The 26,402-nt window shown below is 33.4% G+C and overlaps 4 protein-coding genes across 4 annotated transcripts; 3 read left to right on the top strand and 1 right to left on the bottom strand.

The window, feature by feature from the left end:
* Window positions 1-1,076: 1,076 nt before the first annotated feature.
* Window positions 1,077-6,468, bottom strand: LOC115974349 (putative DNA-3-methyladenine glycosylase YfjP). Its single transcript, XM_031094671.1, has 2 exons — window positions 5,039-6,468; window positions 1,077-1,540 (listed from the first exon to the last, which is right to left on the bottom strand). The coding sequence occupies exons 1-2, from the start codon at window positions 6,217-6,219 to the stop codon at window positions 1,519-1,521; spliced, it is 1,203 nt and encodes a 400-aa protein (XP_030950531.1). The 5' UTR covers window positions 6,220-6,468; the 3' UTR covers window positions 1,077-1,518.
* A 4,098-nt stretch (window positions 6,469-10,566) lies between these two features.
* On the top strand, window positions 10,567-13,879 carry LOC115975863 (protein TIC 20-I, chloroplastic-like). Its single transcript, XM_031096896.1, has 3 exons — window positions 10,567-10,707; window positions 12,423-12,514; window positions 13,033-13,879. The coding sequence occupies exons 1-3, from the start codon at window positions 10,646-10,648 to the stop codon at window positions 13,464-13,466; spliced, it is 588 nt and encodes a 195-aa protein (XP_030952756.1). The 5' UTR covers window positions 10,567-10,645; the 3' UTR covers window positions 13,467-13,879.
* Window positions 13,880-17,629: 3,750 nt separating this feature from the next.
* Window positions 17,630-19,299, top strand: LOC115975164 (xyloglucan endotransglucosylase/hydrolase protein 2-like). The gene is made up of 4 exons (XM_031095851.1): window positions 17,630-17,856; window positions 18,092-18,192; window positions 18,306-18,496; window positions 18,780-19,299. The coding sequence occupies exons 1-4, from the start codon at window positions 17,685-17,687 to the stop codon at window positions 19,147-19,149; spliced, it is 834 nt and encodes a 277-aa protein (XP_030951711.1). The 5' UTR covers window positions 17,630-17,684; the 3' UTR covers window positions 19,150-19,299.
* Window positions 19,300-22,017: 2,718 nt separating this feature from the next.
* Window positions 22,018-24,496, top strand: LOC115958681 (xyloglucan endotransglucosylase/hydrolase protein 2-like). The gene is made up of 4 exons (XM_031077061.1): window positions 22,018-22,192; window positions 22,393-22,493; window positions 22,609-22,802; window positions 24,115-24,496. Exons 1-4 carry the CDS (start codon window positions 22,018-22,020, stop codon window positions 24,494-24,496), a joined length of 852 nt encoding a protein of 283 aa, XP_030932921.1.
* Window positions 24,497-26,402: the final 1,906 nt, after the last annotated feature.

The following is a 26,402-nucleotide window of genomic DNA, read 5'->3' as shown; positions in this document are numbered from 1 at the left end:
TGGTACTAAAAAAACTAAAAATTTAACTATACTGCTGTGAATGATCTTGGAGCTTAACAAAATTAGAGGCCGATTGTATCGTACACAAGAAGAAAAGACTAGATTTTAGAAGCTTCTGGGGCAGTCCACTCCCAAGCCCATATAGGTAATTCCCAAGCCCATATAAGTAAATCCCAAGATCCAAATAGATTTTTCCTAAAAATTCGGGAATAAAGACGCACCCTTCACCATAATTCAAAAAAAAAAAAAAGGCATTGGTATGGGCTCAGTAAAACTGTAAAACCTAAAGAATTGTCCTACACCACTCATACTATGTCTAACGATTATCAGTGTGCTCCAATTACCACCCTGTGTGTTCTTTGATCTCCATTAAACTTCTCTTTCATTCCTTCAATATCTGCTCCAGTTACCATCCAATGCCCATCCTCTTGCTCAATTCTCATTCCTCTCATGTTTTTGTAGCATGTAAATCAGAGTCAGGTCACAGTAATTACCACCCAATTCACAAATGTTTTATGAGACCAAAACATAGTCGTATAACATAGAGGATTGAGAAATCCTCAGATAGCTTACGTGCTCTTACGAGAAATATAAGTACCAGGTTACTCGTTACAATAACAAATATAATAGGATACCAAAAAAAGTACTATCCGGCGGGAGGGTTGTCTACAAAAATTGATCAAAGATTCCTTATAATGCCCAAAGTTAGTAGAATGCTGATTAAGTGCAAAGCAGTGTTGCAGAAGGTGGACAAGACCAAGCATTTTTTTCTGTTTGGTCAGAGAGGGAGATATGAAGAGGATATATCATGTTTCAGGTGTATATACTATATACCCAACTCGCACATGTTGACATGTAGGACCCACCATAAACATAATAATATAATATCCTTTTGCGGGAGACATGAGGCCACATTGACTTGAGAAAGAGAGAAGCAGGTCAGAGAGTGCAACCAGCTACTCTCTGTACAGATGTTACACTTGAAAGTTACTAGTCTCATTACTAAAAGCTCATTGATATTTCACTTGAAGGAAACAAAAAGACTGCAGTAAAACCTTAAGATGGTATTTTCAAAAACTAATTTATAAACAATGCAGGACAAATTCACAGATTCAGACTCTTTTCGGTACTAGGGCATACTAAATCTTAAATAAATAAATAAAAAAACTAGTTTGGAAATCCCAGAAATATCCATCAAGAGTGCCAAACCACCTTCAAAGGTTTTTTGTAGCACTGTTCTATTAAATCCTATAATAGACATGTAGACAACTTAAAATTGCTGTCCTTCAACTAATATTACAGAATCCTAGCAGAGACGGTCTTTATTTAATCTCACAGAAGATTTACTGAATAAAGTTTGACAAACTGATCTCCAAAGGCTTTGAATGTCTGAACTTTCAGCGCCAAAATTTCCCATTAGACTACCATTCTTGCTCTTGCATTGCTCTGAAGTACATGCGCCCAGACTGATGGATGGACAGAGATGAATGATACCTGAACTTCTCATTTCAATCTAAATCATTGTCCCCAAGCACAGGCCCTATATCACATGGCATGAAGGGTAATAAGCATCACAAAGAGATGAAGAATAACTAGCAGAGAAGTTGACTGTTTCAAGCTCTTTAATAATCCCTAAGTGGCATACAACTTTACCATGGAACCTATTTGGATGAAAGCTCAAGCCTACCAAGGTTTAATAATAAACACTACTGAATAAAATACGGATAGCTGCCCCTAAAGTGTATACAGGACACGATCATGTTGCTATATCACATGAAAAATAAAATCTTCCTGGAAAGAAAATAGACCCAATCAGGTTGAATAAATTCTCTGTGTAGGTTTTGTTCAACAAGACCTCTTGAACTAAATAAGAAAATATCCAACCTTCGATTATAGAATGAAGCAAAACATTTCCTTTGGGGCCTGGTGGCATCCAACTCCCTCCCCATTAATAGGTGGATTCACACACAACAATTCCTTTTTTTTTTTTCAGTTCTCTTTTTAAAGTCTTACTCAGAAGCTTAATAAGGTATAAGCAGGGAGTCTAGCTTCTGGTATTCAACTCTACTTAGATCTACTGACCAAGTATATATTCGTCTTTGTGCAGGTCTTGAAATTGATATTTTAAATTACAAAAATAAAAAAATAAAAAATAAATAAAATACTAGGGATAGTTCAAAACTGCATCTGTACCTTAGTTTAAACTTCAATCACAGGAAAAAGAACAAACGAAATCCACAAAGGGAAGTTCAATATGAAATATTTAAGTGAAAGGCAACAAACATTGTAATGGATGTGTTAAGAATGAAGATCTCCAGAACAACCTACTCTACAACAAGTACTGAGCCATGAGTTTTAATCCCTCAATCACCAATGTCATATAATATAAGGGTTTTTTAGGTTGCTGATAATTACAAATCCTGAGAGTAATAGATTCTAAAAGAGTTTAAAGTTACAACAATTAAAATTTCCAAGAGTTGACATTTATTTTGTTCAAAATTACTTAGAATTTGAATTTAACACCATATTATAAACAACATTGTATATATATATATATATATATATATATACATTTGTCCTTTTATTTGGTTAACTAAAGAAATTATAATTTGTCCCTTTATTTATACTTTTTTACCATTATAGATAGTTTTTTAAATGATTAAAATACCTTTAACAATTGATAAACATCTTATTTGGACAAACCCAAACCCATTAGAAACAGGTCTACCCCCAATCCAAAACCAAATCAATTCAATCCCAACAGTAACCCAACCCTCCATAAAGAGAGATAGCCACCCAACTGAACAATAACCCAGCCATCTGACAAATTCCGGCCAAAGAGAGAGAGGCAATCCTCATCCTCCAGCTGTTGCACACCCCTCCGGACCCAAGTGAAAACCTGAAAAACCCAACAAACCTCCAGCCAAAGAAGGGAATGACAACACTGTCACGTATGATTCAAATTTCTCTAACAGTTGATGAAGCATCTGACTCTCCACAATATCACTTGCAACAAATATTCCAAGTGCCAAACTCAAATGAAAATGTTATAGTCCTTCCATTTTCAGATAACTTTGCAGTTGAGGATGGTTGTTCTAGCCCAAAATTGGACCTTCCACTTTCAGGTGAGCTTTTCACGAAGGAGTGGTAACTCAAATTCACAAACCTTTTGATGTAAGAGGCCCGCTCCTCATGAGATGCCACATGACAACTAAAAGGAGAGGATTAACTTTTTCTTTGATTTGTGACAACTTTTTTATGCATTCTATTAACTGTTATCTAGAGTATCTCCAATTCTCAATGGAACATTCATCATTTAACTAGTTTAGTCCCTTCTAGATTTTTTCTTCTTTTTTTTGGGTGGGCTATTAAACTCCTCTATCACTTAAAGGCAGATAGCGGGAAAGGTGAGCTATAGCTTCATTGTTCATCATCCCCTCGCTACCAATTTTGGCGGAAGAGGGGGGGTGTGGGAGGAAGAAACCCAATGGCTAGTTAGCTAATTTCCGGCCAACTCTATTTTACTCCCCCTCCATCCAAACTAGCCATAAGAGAAGAGTGTCTTCTCTTAGGTCCTTTTATTTTTTCTGTGCAACACAGGAAAGCACCCTCTTTTTATAATCCCTGCAGCTTTCCAGATATTGTATTGAACACATGGCATAGCTAGGACCTTCAAATCATATTTGAGCCTATGTTCAAACCAAACCACCCCCTATTTGAATAAGATTCGAAAGAATGCTTGCCAAGCTACGAGAAGTGAATGCTTCTCCCAACCATTAAAGGAAAGGCTTGACAAAGGGAGGGAGATGCAACATAGGAATGATTCGGAGAGGGAGGGAGAGGACCTGATTCTCAAAGATTCTAGAATGTACAAAAAATGTATGCAAAAAGAAGAAGGAAAAACACACGCACTAAATTATATGAAAAATAATTTATAACTCAAAACAACCTCCTTCAAGTGGAAACTATGTTTTTCTTTTCTTCCTTCAATTGACATTCATGGTTGTACATTTATTGTGTTCCAAATTTTTGCATTCCCTCCTTAGATAGACTAAGTGACAAGATAATGGTCAAGGTGTTTCTTCTATATTTTCCAAACAAACAGACATTGAAGATAATCTTAAACTTATATGATGCCTCGACACGTAGTTTTTTATTTTTCTTCATATGGAAAGAGTAGACAAATTTCCTTATTCTTTCTTTAACATCACATGCCGATTAATTTCTTTCCTCAGTATATTTAACATCGTATTTAACAAATTTCAACACGTGTGGCCAAGTAGTTCTATTCTTCAAATGACAAGGAGAGTCTACAGTGGATAAGGGTTTTCTCTTCTTCAGTTCCTTACAACCGAAAATTTAGAAAACATGTCCAATACATGTTAAACCATGACTCCAGTGTCAATTTGGCAGGCAAAAAACACAATGCACATGTGTCTTCTTTCGTTACAGATTAAAGAGGATGACTCACACTTGGCAACACGTGTACGCATCAAAAAATCATTACAAGAAGCAGATTTGAAATGTTAGTTAGCCATGTCACCTAAAAGATTATCCAACAACCAAAATACTTAAAAGGACATAAGAAATAAATACAGAAATCAAACCCACCCCACCCCCCCCCCCCCCCCAAAAAAAATAAAATGCATGCTCCCACCGAGAATGAGAAGCACAATTGCGAAACAATTGGAACACAACTTCGGATGTAACAGCTATTCTAACAAAAATACAATCCATTTCCCAATGCGCAATAAGCAGAATAACGAGCATCAGAAACACAATTTTTTTTAAAAAAAAACTTCTAAGACACCAAACAAACAATGCCATACTTACTCCATAACAGTTCCAAAAACCCATCCATGATCATCAATCAAGTTCAGATACACTCGAACAAGAAATGAAAATTTTGTAGCAATCAGCCCTATGAGCTCAAATTTCCACAATCCAGTATCAACAGATCTTGCAAGAATTACAAAAACTCGACCTTTTCTACTACTTATGCAAGAAAAATCAAGAATCATAGCGAAGGTAATCATACCCAAGATTGAGAATGCTATTAATTGGATCAATCATCTGATGCTGCTGATGGTGCTGCTGTTCCTCCTGCTGCTGCTGCTGCTGCTGTTGCTGTTGCTGTTGCTGCTGCTGCTGTTGTTGATGCTGCAAACTAGCTCCGGCCGCGACAGCAGCCGCACTTGAAGGAGCTCCTTTCGCTTCGGCGAGCCGCCACATATACCAAGACGCGACGGAGCGGTAAGGCCTCCACTTGTCACACAATTGATCCATCTGCGAAGGGCGAGGCAATTCGTCGAGATTGTAGAGTAACTGAACACCTTTACGGACATTGAGATCATTGATCGGAAGCACGTCTGGTCTGTGCAGCGAGAAAATCATGAACATGTGTACGGACCAAGAGCCAATCCCATTGACCATAGTGAGCATAGTAAACAGCGACTTGTCGTCCATATTTACAATCGCCGAATCGGATAGAATTCCGTTCTGGTATTTTCTCGCTAGGTCGTGAAGGTAACTGGCTTTTCGGCCGGAGACGCCGATTTGGCGGAGCTGCTGAGGGGTCAAGGCGAGAACGGTTTCGGGGAGAACGCCGGGCTCGCCGCCGCAGAGGGAGATGAAGCGAGTGTAGATTGAAGTTCCGGCTTTGTACGCGAGCTGCTGGTAGAGAATGCTTCTGGTTAGGGCTAAGAATGGGGTTTGGAAAGTGTCGAACACTGGCGGTTGGTGGATATCGATTAAGGGAGAGAGAATCGGATCCGAGCTTCGGAGATGGCGGAGAGCGATTTCGACCTCGCCGTCGCAAGAGAGAGACCTCGCCGCGATTCGGGGTATGGATTGGATTGCGCGGGGCTGAGCGGTTTTCGATTTGGTAGATTTCGGTTTCGGAGTTTGGGTTTGGGTTTGGGTTTGGGTTTGGGTTTGGGTGGTGATTGCAAGGGTTTGAGGGGAATTCGGGTCGGGTGAGAGTTTTCGAATCTTTCGAGGACGGAAGGGGATTTTGGAAGGGGGAGATGAGGTTTGGGTTGTGGCTGCGGCTGCGGCTGCTTCAGCTGCCGCATTGGTTATTTCGGTTGGGGAATTAGTTATTTCTGTTGCGGTTGGAGTTGGAGTTGGTGCGGTGGCTTCCACGATTGCGGTGGTTGTGCTGACAGTTGTAGTGGTGGTGGAGTCAAGGTGGGGCTCCGTTTGGGTTTGTTCACCCATAGATGGTGGTGTTTGAAGGTGGAAAATGTGATGATGTGGGTGGTGGGGATTGGTGGGGTTTAGGAAAATGGTGGAAGTATTGAAGGCATAATGGTGTGGGGATGTGATAGTTGCGCGAAACTGAACTGATTGAAGAGTATTTTGGAGAAGGGGGAGATAGATGGATAGAGAGAGATATCGAGGATTGACTAGGACTATTAAAGTTTAAAGTTTGAAGAGGAAACACGCACAACTCGGTCACTTCTTTTATGATTTCTCTCTCTCGCTTCTCAGTGTATACGAGTCTAGTGGGGTCCGGTTCCGTCCCAGGTGGAAAAGTTTCATCCTATTAGAACTGCTGCTTCACGCTCTCTCCTACTGCGCGTGTTACACGTGAATCATCAATTATCATCCTCCTCGAGACTAGAATAAGCATGACATGATTATTCAAATGTGAACCTATCTCCAAAAATACTTTTGTCTATTAGTGAGTGAAATTGACCGCATATGATTTGTTTAAAAATATAATCAAATTATTATTTTTTTTAAATTTTTCCCTTTTTTTAGTAGAGAAAATTTAGGACTACAACTTTTTGTACTATAACTTTGATGTGGTAATTTTTGAATAGTGAAGAAAAAATAATTGATTTGTATGAAATTAATATAGGTAGCCACTTGATGTCTTTCGAATCAAAATTGGGACACAATAAATTGTACTCTTAAAATAATTTTGTGTCTATTTGGCTAGTTTATTTTTTATCAACTTATATTACTATTCAACTTATTTTTGCTACTATTTATGGGTTTTACTGTATTTTTTTGTACTATTTCAACTAACATTTCATTTATCCATAATATTTTTAGTAAAATGTTTTTAATTTCAATAAAATAAGCGGATTCTAAATAGACTCTTAGTAAGATGGTTTCAAACCACATTTTTGCAAGAGCAATATTTCTAAAGAAAAGTTGAAAGATGAAAAGTAACAGTAGCAGCAAGTAATTGATTTTAGTCATTCCTCGTGTAAAGTTATTGTCCTTAAAGTGATTGCCCTTAGTAACATGGAGAAGACAAAACTGTTTCATAGATCAACAAAACCACTTATTTTAAAGAGAGAATCATGAATTATTCATATTTCTTTTGATGGATAGAGAGGCAAATAAAAAACTATAATGTAGAAATTTATAATAGAAAAAATCATACGAAGTAGATATTATTATTTTATATTTTATATCTAAACAATTAGATGAATTATTCATAAAAGAAACGTTCATGTCATAACGGTGGTAGTTGATGAGAATTACTAACTTCAGAAACACACACACACACACAAGTTAGAATCTTTAGAGCTTTTATGATAATAGATAAGTTGTTAATTCTATGATGTTTCTAAAATCATATTTATTGAAATGAGTGAATTGTATTTTGTCAAACCATCAATCATTTAAATAAATATCAAATTAGTGATAATTAATATTAGTTTAAAACTTTAAATATTGATTGCGTGGGAAAATTTAATCCAACATTTTCAAAATGGACGAATAAGATTCAACTCAATATTAGTTGGTAGAAATACTCAATATTAGCTCCTAAAAAAAAATAAAAAAATTAAAAAAAAAACTCAATATTAGTTAGTTTTACCTTAAAACTCTAAAAGATTTTAAGTCCCTTTCAACAATGTCTTTTTTAAACTGTGTGCAACTTTGTTTTTTTTTTTTTTCCAATTTTACTAACTTAACCTAAGTCTAATGATCAAGAATCTTATAATTCAAGTAATAAACTGATACTTTTTTTTTTTATAGTATTTTCAACATAAATATCAACCCTCTCCACTATTGTAAGTTTGTAAGTTGTAACTAAATAAATAAAACAAAAACACCAAGCCCAATCCATCGTCCAAGACGAGGGTTAGTGCTTCGAAATAGTAGGGCGGGGTTGCCCACCTCAATGGGCCTACATGTGGAACCAAACTGGGCTTGTAAGGCTGATAAGTATTTTGTATATAAACCTGAGGTCCAGTGGAGAAAAATCAAGAGGTATAAACTTTCAGGCTCAGCTCGTCTGCTTTCAAATTCAATCTCTGATGGTTCTAAAATGTAAGGGCTGTTCGGTAACGTTATTTGAATAGTAGTTTTTGTTATTTGAGCAATACGATATGTATTTTCACAATATTTTTTTATCTATATGTATTTTTATAACACTTAAACAATGTTATTAGAACAACATTACCAAAAGGACCCTAAATTATACATTTTTCGTTTTTGTGTTTGTTTTGTTTTTCTCTGAATTCACCATCATTATAAATTTTATTTTATTTTTGCTGAATTCATATCATTACATTTTTTATTGATGTTCGATACTAATCATCAATCATGTGTTTTCATATATTTACCTTTTGGATTATATTGTTACTAAATATGTTCTTTAAAAAAATATTGAAACTAAATTAAAAAATAAAAAACAGAAAAGAACGAGGCAATAGTTGTTGGACAAGAACAATAAATAGAAGAAATCTGTAAAATAATTAAATAACTCAAAAAATTAATTTATTTTAGGGATTAAATAAACAAGAACAGTATACAAAGATCTAATCACAAACAATAATAAAAAATAAATTCGACATACAAAAACAATAAATAAAAGAAATCTGTAAAATAATTTAATAACTGACTGATGGAACAATAAATAGAAAAATCAGTAAAATAATTAAAAATGATCAACATCATGTAGAAAAGGCACTAAAATTCTTTGTATTCAACGATCTGAACTGTGTTTCTTTCTCTCTCTTTAACTCTATGCGGATATATGCTCACAAATATTTTCTCTGGAAAGTTTCTTAGTAAACATTTTTTATGAATGAAATGTTATGAATATATACCATGTTCAAAATAAACTGATGTGCACAAACTTAACAACACAAAAATAAAATATGATAAGAAAAAGTTATTATTAGGACAAGAGACCCAGCCCTACACATGCCTAAGACCAATCTAATGATCAACCATTTAGCATATAAACTCATAAAATATATTTTTCTTTTACTATATGGGACTTAAAAATTTTCACCCTTTTAAACAATGTTTAAGTAGACACATTAGAAGTAAATTTCCTATTCACTCCTTAATATTTTTCTATTTCTTGTTAACTCCTTAATATTTTGGGTTTGGGGGGAATTTGGGTTAGGTGGGTGTTTTTGAATCTTTCAAGGACGAAAGGGGATTTTGGAAGGGGGAGATGAGGTTTAGGTTTTGGCTGTTGTTGTTGCTACTGCAGCATTGGTTATTTCGATTGGGGAATAATTTATTTCTATAAGGGTTGGAGTTGGTGTGGTGGCTCCCATGATTATGGTGGCTGGGTTGATGGTTGTGATGGTGTGGCGGTGGAGTCATGGTGGGGCTCCGTTTGAGTTTGGATTAGGTTTGTTCGCCCATGGATGGTTGTATTGGGAGGTGGAAATGTAATAATGTGGGTGGTGGTAATTGGGGGGTTTAGGAAAATGGTGGAAGTGAAGTCATAATGGTTGGGGGATGTGATGATTGTGTTTGTGTTGCATGAAACTGAACTGGTTGAGGAGTATTTGGAAAAAGGAGATAGATATACTAAGGATTGACTAGAACTAGTTTAAAGTTTAAAGAGTAGACACACAATTCGATGAATTACTCATAAAATAAAATTTCACATCATAATAGTATTAGTTAATGAGAGTTACTTACTTTAGAAACACACAAAAAAATTTAGAATCTTTAGAGCTTTCATGGTAACTCTATTATGGTGTTTCTAAATTCTTATTCATTGAAATGAGTGAATTGCATTTTGCCAAATCATCAATAATATAAATAAGCATCAAAATAGTGATAATTAATATTTGTTTAAATATTGATTACGTGAGAAAATTTAGTCCATCAATTTCAAAATGGATGAACTAGATTTTACCAACTCAATATTAGTTAGCATTACCTTAAAAACTCTAAAAGATTTTAATTTCCTTCCAACAATGTCTTTTTTAAACTATGTGCAACTATATAAATATATATATATATATATATATTCTAATTTTACTAACTCGACTCAACCCAATTGTTAAAGAGTATTGTAATTTAACTTACACTTTATCTAGTGTTTCCAACCTATATATATTCAAATCAACCCTCCCCATTATTATAACTAATTAAAAACAAAAAAAAAACAAAAACAAAAAAAAAAAACACCAAGCCCAATCCATCGTCCAAGACCAAGGTTGCCCACCTCTATAGGCCTACAATGTGAAACCAAATATATTAAAAAAAAAAAGTTACAGAAAACTTAAAACTCTCCTCCGATAAACCCAAAGTTGAAAACCTTAAACCCCCACGCAGAAAACATAACTCTTCATCTGCTTCCTCTTCTCTCTCATTCTTTTGATCTCAATCTCCAACAACCCCAAAAATCTGAACACAGCCATCTGTATAGATGATGACTTTGATTGTGCCTGACTCAATAGGCACAGTTTCCACCATTGTCGGTTCTTTTTGGTACGCTTGCTTTTCCCTTCTCTGAATCTTGCAATGCAGAACTACGTTGGTATTCTTAAGTTTGTACAGGTTTTGGTTGTGCTTTGTATGTGGTTTTTTTCCTTGATTAAATTTGTATAGCTATTTAATTGATTGGTAGATTGGTTTAGATTTGTTATGGTTTCAATGATGTCCAGTGCTAACTATTTGTCATGTAAGCCAAATCTAAGTTTAATATTATAGTCTACAAATTAGGCTCACATGTTATGCTAAGCTGACGAGTTCTATATTTGATTTTTGTTTTGGAGAATATGAGGATGAGAGTTGTCTTTGATCTGTTTTCCTTTTGAGCATAGTTGCTGCAGTAGACACCCATTAATCAATAAGTTTAGGGATATAAGACTTTTGAACTTGTGATTGGTGTATAAGAGAAGCAGTGTTAGTAGCAATGTCAGTGGTAGGTTTACATGAATTTGACTTTCTACCTTAGCAAATTGTGAAATAGATTGTGTCCTTAACAATGTTTAATTTGAAAACTTCTCAAGTGCATGGAATTATTTTTTGAATATTACATTCAATAGCTTTCCCATGCCGGGTTAGCGACTAGGAGTACTAGTAGAACAACTTTTCTGGTATACCCCAAGACCATGCCTTTAAAGTCTTAAGCTGGGGAAGTCTTGAAATTTGGTCTTGCAGCCATTGTTCTGTAAATACTATTTTAGACAATGATAGACTTCTAAGTACTTGACAGGAAACAAATTGAATCTTGCATTGGTTATAATTTCCCTTATATGCAAAAGACTGAAGATTCATAGCTTCAATTTGAATCGGAAGAGGACAACAATGCCGAACTTGCAAGTACTTGAGATTTGTTCTGTAACATTGTACTTTGTACTATCTGCTGAATCATTAGTTCTACTATTTTCATTACTCTGATTTTTATTTTGTTATGATTGAAAAAATTGGTTTCATTGGGTTTTGAGAGACCTATAAATAATGTCTGATTGATTATAGTATTATGAAATTTTAACAATGCAAGAGAATTTTGGAATAATTTATTAGTGTAGATCTACATGGTGCTTTTGTGACTTTTAGAGGTCCTTTTATTTTTCTTAAGTAAATTAGTGTGGTATCATTTTTTTTCCCCTGGGTTTGAGTTTTGTAATATTAAATTGAGAACTAATATAGTGAGAAATATATTAAATCAATCAACTTGAACATATTGCAGAATGTTTTGAACAAAATTTTAAGATGTAGCAGCATCTTGGGGGGAAAAAGAATATATTTTGGGGAGAAAAAAATATAAAATATAGAAGGTTATTCATGTAGTTTGATGAGTAGCATTTTGAATGTTTATTGTTTGGCACTAGATACAAAGCATTTTCAAGAATTTGGGTTTTGGCTACAACTCTAATCCTATATGGATCATCATGATAATATATCATATATCATCACTCCTAAGGGGAGAGATGCAAGCTCAAGCAAAGTGGTTGAACTTTTTCTAGGTCTGCATGTTTGTGCAGAAATAGGAAATGATTGCTTTTGAGTCTCCAGAAATCTCCCGTCTTAGGGACAGAAAGAGATACTAAAGGATGTACATATTTCAGATAACATTTAATAAAACTTGAACCTGTTCCGGGAGTGGGGTGGGTCTAATAGGAAAAGTAAGGGGTTTCCCCTTGGATAATGAGTTTTCGTATTGTTCTTCTCATACTGATGTTCGCCTTTAACACCAGGTATAAGGATGCAATTCTACAAAAATTTACCAATACCTTCACAACACATAAATCCTTGGCTAGACGCACGGTTGTTGGATGCGATTCTAAAGGTATATTAATTTTTCTTGTCAACTTTCTCTCTCTCTCCTCTTCCCCTTTTAACTAGATAGATTTTGATTCTTAAAGTTCAAATCATTGAGGCAGCCTTTGGGGAAATGATACAGGTTTAGATAACCAATTTATTGTTAGTGGCACAATAATCCTGGTAAAGAGAACTGATTGCATAATTTTTTGGAGGGAACTGGCTTTGAAGAACCTTCCCTGTTTCTTCCTTTTGCTATCTACCTGCAAAAGTGCTACATCATTCAGAAAGGGAGAGTTTCTACCTCCCGAACTTGTCTTATATTGCTTATGTAGTCAATAATATGGAATATCTACCAATGAGCTATAGCTTAACTAACAATTCCTTCTCCTATAACAATTGGTTGGAGGGTGAGGTTGTGGATTTAAGATCAACTAGGCACTAAGATGGAATATCTAAATATTATTAAGAAGTTTGTTCATGGTTGAATACTTGAATGTGGGACATCCCCAAGGTCATTGATATTCCTAATTGTATAATTTGCAGGAAATTCATTCCCACACCTTTTCGCCACATCATCTTCGTTTTCAAGTGGAAATCAAGGTGACCTACTGCATAGAATTCCTGTATTACCCAGACCACGCAAATCTATAATACCTCTGCAAGCATCCAAGGATAATCCATTCGGTTATCGCATTCCAAAAATGACTGAGAAGCCAGAATGGTGGTGGAGAATCATTGTATGTATCCCCTCTCTTTTAGCTTTGCAGATGTTTGAGACAACATCTTATGTCCAAACCTTACTTGACCAACATGGATTCCTTGAGGATTTGTTGTATTATATCCTAGGAGTAGTTAGGAGTTTGCCTTGGTGGTTCTATATACTACATTTCTACTTAGCATACTTTGGAGTGGTGCAGAATAAAAAATGGCCTCATTATCTAAGATTTCATGTGGCAATGAGCTTTTTATTGGAATAGGCCCTGCAAGTGGTAGTTTTGTCAAGCAATCATGCCACTTATACACTTCCAAGGTACATGTGGATTGTACTATTGGGCAGCTGTGGGATTCTTATATATTTTCATCATGTTGGAGTGTGTAAGGTGTGCTCTTGTGGGTAAGTATGTTAAAATCCCTTTGATCAATGATAGTGCATTTATCCATAGTCTTTTTAAAATTGGGGGATACCAACGGCCTTTCTAGGAAATGCTATTTAGGTTCCATAAAATTTAAGAGCTTGGGATTTGGGGTATGCCCAACATGGAGTCCAATGTTGCCCGAAAGAGGAGGAAAAGAAAAAGAGAAAATATGTTGCAGCACTGGTGTTGAAATTTGTCTTTCCCTTTTCATGATGGTTATTTCTTGAGTTGAAAATTTTGATGAACAATAAACTAATTTTTTTGATGGTACAATGTATAAAATGTCTTGCAACTATGAGAACTTCTAAATCTGTGATTAGTGAGAATGGATTACCAAACAAAAATGAATTTTGTAAGCTTAATGTACACTGTACAGTGTTCCTTTTTGCATACATGTTATGATCACACACTGTCAGATGTTTTGGTGTGTACATTTAATATTATGCAGTAGTTAAATTTGATGTAAAATGATTATACTAAGCCATTTTATGTTTTTACCTCAAAATGGTTGTTTCTCCGATTTGCATAGTAACATGTTGAGGGTTACAAGATAAGTGTTGAAGAAAATGTACATTGATGTTGTCGATGTTACCTTCAAAAAATTATATTCATTTATAGCAGTTACCTCAACACTGTGAAGTTTACATGTTTGACGAGTTAGATTACTAGTGTCTTCATTCATTCACTAGCAATTGTTAAGAAAAATGGACTAAATTATTGAGCACCTCAGACTCAATAAGTATGAATATTGATCACCAGTTTTTTCAGCAATCGAAATTCTCACCAAGATCAAGTGGTACACTTACAGTTACAGATGCAAAACTCTAGAAAATACATTCAACCTGAAGTTGTGAAAAGAGGTATATAATATCCTAAAGCATAATAGAGTTGCTTCAGGTTCAGGGTGCTAATGCTTGTAAAATGGAGCTTTGATATACTATCAGGAATTCTCAGTGAAGCGCAACCCACTCTTTCCAAGTTGCATACCGATAAAAGTTGTGACACAAAGTTTGAAAGATTACAGGTTAATTAGTTTTGTGGGTTGCTTGTATAAAATTTTAGCAAAAGTCTTAGCTAACATTAAACTCAAATAGGACACTTTAAATCCCAAACTTTTATCAATATACATTTCATTTGTGAGGGTGAGATTTGTTAAAAGTACTTTTTGGGTATTTTTTATGAAAGTCTAGGGTGTAAAATCTAGTAATTATATAAGAACGATCTTACAATCACCAAAGCTACTATGTACCATTCCATTATCGTACTTTCTCATCAACACAACCTGTAGTTAAGTAAAAAAAATACCGTTACTAAATAAGTACATCAATTAAAATATTGTTACTAAATTAACAACTTAAAAAAAATTAATTAAAAACAGAAGAGAATGAGGCAATAGTTGTTGGATATATTTCAGAAAATTAATTTATTTTGTAATTATATAAACAAGTACAATATTTACAATTCTAATCACAAAAAATAACACAAATAAATTCAACCGGCAAGAACAATAAATAGAAGAAATATGTAAAATAATTAAATAACTCACAATCCAAACAATAAATAGAAGAAATCTATAAAATAATTAAAAATGATCAACAACATGTATAAGAAGCATTGCAATCTTCGTGCTCAACGAACTAAACTATGTTCCTTTTTCTCTTTTTGACTCTATACAGATGTATGCAGAAAAATATATTCTTTAAGAAATTTCTCAGTAAAAATATTTATATGAATGAGAGATGATAAATATATATGTTGGTGAATAGACACAATGTTCAAAATTTCTTGTGCATAGACTTAACGACACAAAAAATAAAAATAAAAAATATTATTTGGACAAGAGGGCCCAGCCCACACATGCATAAGCTCAATTTAATATCCAATTCATGAACATATAAACTCATAAAATATTTCTTTCCTTCACTATGTGGGACTCAAAAAACTTCACCACTTTAAACATTGTTTAAGTGGACACATTAGGATTTTCCTCAAAAAAAAGAAAAGAAAAGTGGACACATTAGGATAAGGGCAAAGGAAGAGGGGCTAGGGGCATGGCCTCGTGACTTTTCAAAAAGGGATTTGACTTATCTTTAGTACTTTTTTAACTGGAATCTCCTTTTATTTTAGTGAGAAACTGTCATATCACCTACTAACTAAATAAAAAATAGAGATTAAAACTCACTACCACTTGTTATTGTATATTTAAAACAAATTGACGTGTTTAGTTGAAAAAGTACCAGAGGACCAAGCCAAATCCTTTTAAAAATCTCTCATTCATCTTGTATTTTTTGATAAATAAATGTAACTTTAGATAAAAATTTAAATGATATCTCCCTAGATTTTTTCTAAAATCTTGTAACAAATATATTTAGATGACTAATGCATCATTTTTGTTTCCTCTAATTACTCTTATACCATAATAACTCATTAATTCAAAGTGTATTTAATTTATTTCATAAGAATAGAAAATTTTATAGATTATTTATTCACGGTTTCTTTTTTCTAATTACCCTTATACCATAATAGTATTTCCTAGAAATGTATAAGTAAATCTTTTTAATAAAAGCATTATTCACTTCTTAAAAAATTTTCATTTATAAAATTAGAGATATGGAAGCTATTATTTTTCCTTTAGAAGAAACAATAAATGTTGATTTAATAGTTAGGAGTTAAAATTTGTAAGGACCCGATTTGAGTTCCTAGCCCAACATGTGAATGGACTTAGGTCCAAGAAGCCCAAAACAATGAATTTGTAGAGGAATAGGTTGAAAAATTGGGCTTTAGTTGGTCAAACAACAAGCTAGATAGACTTGATGACAAAAAGATAAAAATGAACAACTGTAAAATGAAGAAAGAACGTCCTCGGCGGAATCCGAGGACAATAGTTCTTGTATAATGCTTTTAGATAGTATTACAAGTTTGATTGTGGATTGCTACAGTATCTCTTCTCTCAATTTTTCGATCCCTTCATCTTGTTTCCTCCTCTTTCTTTTATACTCTCCCTCCTTTTCATCTCCACCTTCCACCTATATGCTAGATGGCTAAGGCTGATAGTTGTCCCATCAGCACTCCCCATAAGTCCTCATGTAGTAGCTGTAAGGCTGAAATACACTGTTCAGGTATTACTTCTACATTAATGCGGCCAGGGGATTAGCTGCAGTGCATTTAATGCGGAGGTAGCAGCTTTCTCCTCAGATATTTTAGGGCTCATCCTTATCTTATATCTCTACAATACTTGTCCGCCCCAACTGAATTTCAGGGGTTGTCATCCTTGTTGTCAAACCATCTTCCAAGACCTCGGCCAAGTCCGGTCAAGGAAGTTTTCATCCTCGACATACTCTCCGGAGCTATTATGACCAAACCCCACCTTTTATATATCAGCGCAATCTCCTCTGACGAAGACTTCTCCTCCTCAGGCAGATCCTCATTCTCAGCTTGGGCCATAGGTCCAATATATGGATAAATAATGAGCTTCTGGGCCCAAGGTCCCTACAAAAAATTTTTAGTTTTTAGTTTAAAAAAAAAAAAGAAAAAAGAAAATGAAAGAGAAATGTTATACACACACCTTGTTATATGTAAAAAACTAGCATTTGTTAAATCATGTTATAAGCATATTTTGGGTGAGTGCAGGTTATTCTTTGGATTTGTATTTTTGATATATATCTTTAGCTTGGCACCCTTGTAGAAATTTTATGGCTCCATCACTGTATTAGAAGTCAATTTCTTATCCGCTTCTTAATATATATATATATATATATATATATTATACATCTTAATATTTTTTTTAACAATAGTGAGGTATCAAGATTAAAGAAAATTGTAATGTGTAAATACTAATGATGATCAAAGATTCATCATATGATGTCGGGTTACACACATTAATAGAGAGCAAGATAACCAAGTTACATCATAATTTAGTAGTTTCCTATCCTATTTTTGGAGCTTTTACCTTAACAGGAACCGTAGAGCTTCCTATATAAACACAACACAAGACCACAAACCACAAGATAACTAGATTTCTTTCCCTTGATTACACACGTACACACTCGCACTTTCTTCATGGATTCATTAGTGCTATGCCTTTTTGTGACTCTGCTTGCTGCTGTTGGGCATGCAAGTGCTGCCGAGGATGTTCCTTGGTCACAAAACTATGTCATCTTGTATGGACAAGAACATACCCAGCTTCTTAACCAAGGGAAAGAGATTGAAATTTCAATGGACCAATCATCAGGTTGATCTTCTATTTTATGATTGTTCTTCTAATTAATTTGTTCTTGCATGCACTTATACATGTGTTTGAGATGTTAACTTGTGTGTCTTATTTGTATCTTTATGGCTTTTATAATTGTGAAATAATGATGCTCATGTCTAAAAGAGATGACAGAATCTGATGCTTTAGTTTTTTTTTTTTTTTTTTTTTTTTTTTTTTTTTTTTTTTTTTGTATGTGCATGCTCATGCAACACAGGTTCAGGTTTTAGGTCCTTAAAAACTTACGGTTCTGGATTCTTTGGTATGAGAATGAAACTCCCGAATAAAGATACAACCGGAATTATTACAAGCTTCTATGTAAGTATTTCATATTTTGGACCCCCTTATCTCCCTTGGCTAATCCCATCAATTGCCTTATTTGGTATACATGCATAATAAATTATACTAATACTAGTGTGTGTTAATGGCAGCTAAGATCACATACACCCAAGCATGATGAGCTCGATTTTGAGTTTTTGGGTAGTAAGACACAACAATATATGTTGCAAACAAATGTGTTTACAAATGGTCAAGGTTTTAGGGAGCAAAGAATCTCTCTTTGGTTTGATCCAACTACAGACTTTCATAATTACCAAATACTTTGGAACCAACATCAAGTGGTGTATGAATAATATCTCTCCCATGGCCTCATCCATTTTATTTATGGGTTATGCTAACGAGTGCCCTTAGGGCACTTATTAACAATCCATTTTAGGAAAGTTTTGACATCACTTTTATGGAAAATGAAAAAAACTGTCAAAACATTAATTATTATTTTTTCTTTTCCCATAAAAACTTTCTTTAATTGGATTTTTAACCAATTCCCTAAGGGCACTCGTTAGCATTTCCCTTTATTTATTTGCTTATTCTTGACAATATTTTCTAACATAAAAGTTTATGTATAGGTGGTTCGTGGATGACACTCCCATAAGAGTGTTTAAGAATAACAACAAAATTGGAGTGGGTTACCCGGCACAATCAATGCAAATAGAGGCAACCATTTGGAATGGATCATGGGCTGGTGAGCCAAATTGGAGTCAAGCACCCTTCCAAGCCTACTATCAAGGATTTGGCATTGATGGTTGCTTAGCTCGAAACCACACCATTGGTTTTTCTGAGTGCTCTTCTCCCACATTTTCATGGAATGGGGTTAAGTACTGGAAGTTAGACAGTCAACAACAAAGTGCATACGAAGATGTGAGAAACAAATACTTGGTTTATGACTATTGTTTAGCTGGCTCCAAACCTCCTCCAGAATGCCCAAGTAACCAGTAGAGTTATACCCGGTCTTGTATATGCCATAATATGCTATATTTTAGCATCAAAGCACAAAAAAGGGCCATTACCCGGTCTAATAATTATAATAAAATTTGCAATTGTGTTACAGTACTACCCTAAATTTATAATGGTACTATAACTCACTTGCAAAATTAAAATATTGTTTTCTTTCACTTTCTCTCTCTCCTTGACTCACCACAAAATTAAAATACCTTTTTTTTTTTATTGTTTTTGGTTATATATTTTATTGCATAAATATATTATTTTAATGTGTTGTATAGGAATATAAGAGTTGAAATGTTAGATATATTGTAAAATAGTATGGAATAATAGATAAAGTAATTTTTGAGATGATAAAATGAGATATTTAATAAAAACCAAATGCGTAATATACTCAGAAAATAATTTTGGGAATTTGTGTACAATCTATCAAAGAAGAAGCAACTGAGCATGGATACAATGATATAGCTATTTGTATACAATCTATCAAAGAAGAAGAAAAATCCTAAACTGAATTTCGAGATAAGCGGGAAAATAAGTTAACACTAACAACCAATGAAAACTATACACATGGCTAATTACTAACAAAAAACAGGTAGAAACCCACTTAATTGATGCGACACCGTTTCAATAAAACCATCAGTAAAGTTAGAACAAAACAGTGTCGTATTTACAAAATTCATGAACTCTTTCACTTATGTCAAACGATGCCGTTTCAGTATTGGTCTTTAATGAGTGACTAAACAACTCCGTGTTCCTTATCTTCAACAGTTTGTAAATATATGAATTGTTAGGATAGGTTTATGAGTAATACTTGTGTTTGGATATCGCTTATTTTACTAAAAACTGAAAGCTGAAAATACTGTAAAAAAATAATTTTTAAATGTGTGAATTGTGCCGTGTGGCTCATTTTTAATGAAAATTTTGTTGAAAAAAGAGATTTGTGAGTTTCGTGAACCGTGCATGGGACCCACTGAAAAAGCATCACAGCCACAAAATGCGTTTCAAAAAAAAAAAAAAGCAAACGCATTATAATCGGTATCCAAAAGGATACTACATCTATAAATTATTTTACAATATTTTTATAAATTGTTGATGTGACTAACTTCTTATTGGTTTTTACCTAGTCTCACCATTAACACCACTTTTTCATTTATTAATAATCACTCGCCACATTAGCGGTATCGCTGGTATGTAAAGTTTTTTTTTTTATTATTATTATTATTTTAATTTGTACTCTAGCATTACTCTTCCTTTATTGTAAGAAAAACAAAACTTTCTATAAATAGGCACCCTTAATTTAATTATATTAAATGTTTAATATAATTTGATTCTCTCTTATTTTTTTGTCTAAATATAAAATTTGATTATTATTATACTTATTAATAGATATTTATTATGATTTTTTTTTGAGAAACTATTATGATTATTTGTTATCTAGAATTATATATTCTAACATCAAACATTTATTAAGATTGTGTCTATATATATATATATATAGAGGTCTCAAAAGTTTATGTAACCATCAACCAAAGTCTAATATTTTATATATTATAGATAAATAGATTATAATATGCTATATATAATTATAATCACAAGATATCATATCTATGATTTGTTCTATTTAGTGGTATTTCAGATATTGTCAAATTTTAAACTACCACTGTACATCCTTGATGCGATGGTCACTTCATAAATATAAGTGTTTGTGAAATGTAGGGGACAAAAGCCATGGTTCAAGTCTCCAAGAGTGCACTTCACACACATATACACTTAGATTAAGTTAAAGTAGAATCTCTATCTTGTAAAAAAAAAAAAAAAAAGTTTAAACCAAAAACATTCTAAAAAAATTTAAATAATAAATAATAAAAAAAGTTACAGAAAGTATTTGGTTATCATGTTGTTGTATAAGAACGATTACAAGTTACAATCACCAAAGCTACCAAGTACCATTTCACCTTCGTACTTTTTCATCAAAATAATCTGCAGTCAGGCAATTTGACGTTGGATGCTATTCTTTTTTATTTTTCCTTTAGTGAAGTTGGATACTGCTAGTCATGCATGTGTTTTCGTATTGTCTTAATTGGGATTATATTGTTACTAAATAATTAATTTAATCAATAAAATATTTTTACTAAATAAAAAAGAAAAGAATAAGGCAATAGAGAGGCCTCAAAATTACAGAAATTTGCAATAGTGAGAAAGTTTTTTTATCTTAATGTAAATTGTGAGTTGTAAATAACTAAATATGATAAAAGATTGGTCATATATATGATGTCGGGTTACACACATTAATAGGCACATAATTTATTTTGTTTTAGTTTTTTACATGTACAAAGGCAAAACAATGCTGTAACTCTTATCTTAGCCCAGAGATCTTTATTAAATCACAATTTATTTGTATGGATGGAGGATCTTTCATAGGATCTCTTTCCAGTTCTTTAGCATGATTTTATCCAATCCTACTTACCCTTTCTTAAAAAAAAGAAAAGAAAAGAAAATTTATAAATACATATCCATTGTTTTATTTTTTGTGTTATATTATGTGTTCCGCTAATTATGGTATGTCATGTGTCTGATTTTTTTTTCTATTTTAAATTATTTTATAAGGAAAGTAAAATAAATAAATAAATAAAAACACATTGTAAGTTATGATCGATAGAATACAAAGTAATAAGCTAGCACATGAATTATAAAAAAGTGACACGATTCGTGATTAAGTTGTTTCCTACTCTATGTTTGGAGCTTTCCTTTTCAAGAAGCAAGGTGTTTTCTATATAAACACAACACAATAGTAAAAGACCACAAACCACACCATAACCTAGATTTCTTTCCCTTGATTACACACACACTCGCACTTTGTTCATGGATTCATTAGTGCTTTGTCTTTTTGCAATTCTGCTTGTTGCTTCTGCTGGGGATGCTAGTGCTGCCGAGGATGTTCCTTGGTCACAAAACTATGTCATCTTGTACGGACAAGAACATATCCAGCTTCTTAACCAAGAGAAAGAGTGTCAAATTTCAATTGACCAAATTTCAGGTTGAACTTCAATTTTATAATTGTTCGTCAAATTAATTTGTGCATGCACTTGTGTATGTGTCTGTGATGATGTTAACTTGAGTTTGTGGTATTTGCATCATTTTGACTTTTACAAGAATGTATGATGCTCACGTCTAAAGGAGATAATCCCATGCTTACCTTAAATTTTTTTTCTTCATGTGTGTGCATACACAACACAGGTTCTGGTTTTAGGTCTTTAAAAACTTACAATTCTGGATTCTTTGGGATGAGAATGAAACTCCCGAATAAAGATACAACTGGAATTATCACAACCTTCTACGTTAGTATTTCATTTTTTGGACCCCTCTCCCTTGGCTAATCCCATTGTTTTTCAAATTTTGTATGCATGCATGCATGCAATATATGATGCTAATACTGGTGTGGGTTTATGGCAGCTAAGATCACATACAAAAAACCACGACGAGCTCGATTTTGAGTTTTTGGGTACTAATAAGACACAACCGTATTTGTTGCACACAAATGTGTTTACAAATGGTCAAGGTGATAGGGAGGAAAGAATCTCTCTTTGGTTTGATCCAACGGAAGACTTTCATGATTACCGGTTACTTTGGAACCAACATCAAGTGGTGTATGAATAACATCTCTCCCCTCATTTTACCCTCACACTCATTTTTTAGTATTTACTTTTTTATGTCCATGGTGGATATTTTTACAATGCGAATATTCTTGTATTAATTGTGAATATTGATGTAAAATAATTATTTTTCAAAAAAAAAATGTAAAATAATTGATGTAAATGAGTGTAAGAGTTTTTTTTTTTTTTTTTCTTTTACTTGTTTATTCATGACAATATTTTCTAGAGTTCAAATTTGGTAAGAATAGGATGTAAAACTCATGTTTTAAACCATTCAATAAGAGATTGTCACGTCAACTTTTTACTTAAAACTCAATACATCCTACCACACATAATAGTATCTCAATAAACTCCTAGTTAAGTTAGATTTTCAAATGGGTATTAAAATTGATTGAGTGTGGTTATATCTATTCTTTAATATGTAATATGATAATGTAATTGTGGGGACCAGTTAATTAGGAAGTATCGTTAAAGCAGTATTAACTGGGCCTATGGCCCTATCCGAGGATATTAGACCATTCGACGAGACCCAAATAAGGTTATAAGGGGAATAAAATGGAGAGAGGAGTAGAGACAATGTGAGATAGGGCCCAATAATCGTCCGAGGACAAAAACCTTCTCGGCAACATGTGTTCAAGGTGAATCTGAGTGCCTTATCATCACGGACTTACTTCGGAGTTATATCACAACTAAGGATAGGACATTGGACCAGGGATAAGAATAAAAAGGTAGAAAAATATCTTCAAAAGCTGCTACCTCCACATTAATTGTCTCTCAACCAACTCTCTGGCCGCATTAATGTGGAAGTGATGTCTAAACAGTGATCAAACAGCCTTATAGCTACTGGTTGATGGTTTTAGGAAGTATTGGATGGGACAGGAATTAATCTCCCGAATCTAACCTACATGTATATGGTAAGGATGACACCAAGATTGCAGTATATAACCCGGAAGAATGCATTGAGAGGGGGGATTGGAACTCTTGTATAATTTTATTTTGAAGAAAACCATATGAAACAAATTACTTAATTTGTTCCGAGGATAAATTCTCTAATCTTATTTATGTCAAACCGTCTTGAATTGTTAAGTCTAATTGTTTTTCTTTTGGGATAAATCTAGTTCTTCTATCCACACTCTATAAATTCATTGTTTGGGCCACGGGGGTTTGAGCCCAATCCGGTTTTGGGATCAATCCAAATCCAGTCCCTACAGTAATATACTGGGATTGGAGGGGTAAAACTTGGGTTTTACACCACATTTTCATTAAATTTAATCTTTGTTTTTCTAACATTGAAGTTTATATATAGGTGGTTCGCGGATGGTACTCCCATAAGAGTGTTCAAGAATAATGCAAATATTGGAGTGGGTTACCCGGTACAAGCAATGCAAATAGAGGCGACCATATGGAGTGGATCATGGGCTGGTGAGCCAAATTGGAGTCAAGCACCCTTCCAAGCCCACTATCAAAGATTTGACATTGATGGTTGCTCAGCTCGAAACAACACCATTGCTTCTTCTGAATGCAATTCTCCCACATTTTCATGGAATGGGGAGAAGTATTGGAATTTAGACCCTCAACAACAACGTGCTTATGAAAACGTGAGACAAAAATACTTGGTTTATGACTATTGTTCTGTTGGGTCCAAACCTCCTCCGGAATGCCAAAATAACCAGTTGAATTATCCATAGGTGTGTTATTCTTCTTAAACTAGAATGAAAGGAGCATATGTATGTCAAATTGTGCTAGAACTAGTTCCTAATAAATAGTAGAAGAGGAAGAAAATTTTTTCCCTGGGGGAAACAAAATATATAGGCAAAAAAAAAAAAAAAAAAAAAAAATCCAAAGAGTAATATCATATATTATTTTCTCATGTATGACAATAGTTACATCAACTTCGTATTTACATAAGTTAAAATAGTGTTTATTTAATCCAATCAGCTTGTAAATTGTGAACTGTCTTTTAAATTATATTGCTCACAATTAATATTCTTAAAAATATTTTATTAAATAATTTAGAGACTACACGATTAGAATATACTATCACGTATGAGTATACAACTCTATATATATTATTGTCAAAATATAAAATTAACGTTTATCTTTTAGTGTGGGTTTAAGTAAGCTCAAGGGTTATAGTTTTAGAAGATTAGGAGAAGATTGCACCCCCCCCCCCCCCCCCAAATTAACCTTGGCTTATGCCATTGACTGGCCCCATTTTTTTTCATCCCTTAAAATAAAATTAATTAATTAAAAGTTAAAAGTTGATATGTGAAATAGGTGTTAAAAATAAATGAGTAGATAGAGTCATTAGCATTCTTTCTTTTTTTTTTTTTCTTTTTTTTTTTTTGTGTGTGTGTGCATACTTTCTATTTTTATTTATATCATTATTTTATTTCTTTAAATTAAAATAAATGGTATGGATGATAAAAACATAAAAGAGGGATGTTAATAAGACTCACCTGAGAGATAATCATCTAATGATTATAGAATGACTTATTTGGTTGTCAAGAAAGTGAAAATAAGTGAGTTTCTCCCATAAAAAGTGTGATTGGCATTATTCAAAGGAGATTTTTTTTTTTTTTTTTTTGCCAAAAAAGTGAGAGAAATGAAATTGAAGATTAATTTTTTATTTCATTTAAATTGAAGAACTTATATTTTGTGCGTGCACATGATTTTATTTATTTATTTATACAAATTACGTAATCCAATAACCACGTAAGTTTTTTCCACCATTAAGAGAATGACAATTATCAAAATGATAATTGGTTCAAAAGCTCAAGGATCCAAATGAAAATAGTGTCAAAATATAGGTTTAAAAGAAGAAGAAAAAATTGTTCGAAAGTGGGGCAACCAGCCATAGCAATTCTACTTGGGCTAATTGAGTCTTTGAAGATTAGCAAAACCCGGCTTAAAACTGTCATTACTGTTTTGAAAACCTCATGTGCCCAAATGGCCCAACTATTTAAACGAGGCCTGTCAGATCGGCACCTTCTAGTCTGGAATTTTCTTCTATCTTTTAATCCCCCGAAAAAGGGAAAAAAAAAAAAAAATCAAGAAAATGCTACATGCTGATCCAATGTTATTCTCATTGTTTTATTATTTTTATCATTATGGGCAAGCAAAGACTGAGCCCATTTTTTTTTTCTTTCTCCTTTTCATTTTCTCTATTTTTTTGGGTTGTTACTTGTTGACACATGTCATAAATGATCAAGTAAAATAATTTCTTTCAAGTACAATCTTCTCTGTTAATTGTATGTGGTTCCCCCTTAATGGGAGATGGTTCCCCCTTAATGGGAGATTTACTTTTGAATGGGTGTACTTCTAAATTGATGTGGAGAAACTTCCTCACACCCGCATTGAAGACAGTAATTATTAAGTTTTCTATTAATACAATAACATGATCCTCTCTCCTTTTATATTGATGGTAAATCTTATTAATGTGTTTTTTGAAAATATCTAATAATTTTTTTTCTCTTTTTTCATAAATTTTTCGGTCTATGGACGAAGAAAAAATAAATTCTTTAAGGAAAATGATAAACCCTTCAAACTTCTTAGTTTTTATGTCTTTTTATTATATGTGAGTTTTGAAATTTT

This window comes from Quercus lobata, chromosome 2 (assembly GCF_001633185.2).
Source record: "Quercus lobata isolate SW786 chromosome 2, ValleyOak3.0 Primary Assembly, whole genome shotgun sequence".
In the NCBI taxonomy this organism is placed as follows: Eukaryota; Viridiplantae; Streptophyta; class Magnoliopsida; order Fagales; family Fagaceae; genus Quercus; species Quercus lobata.
Note: the sequence above shows the minus strand (reverse complement) of the source record. Positions and strands in the feature narration are given on the sequence as shown.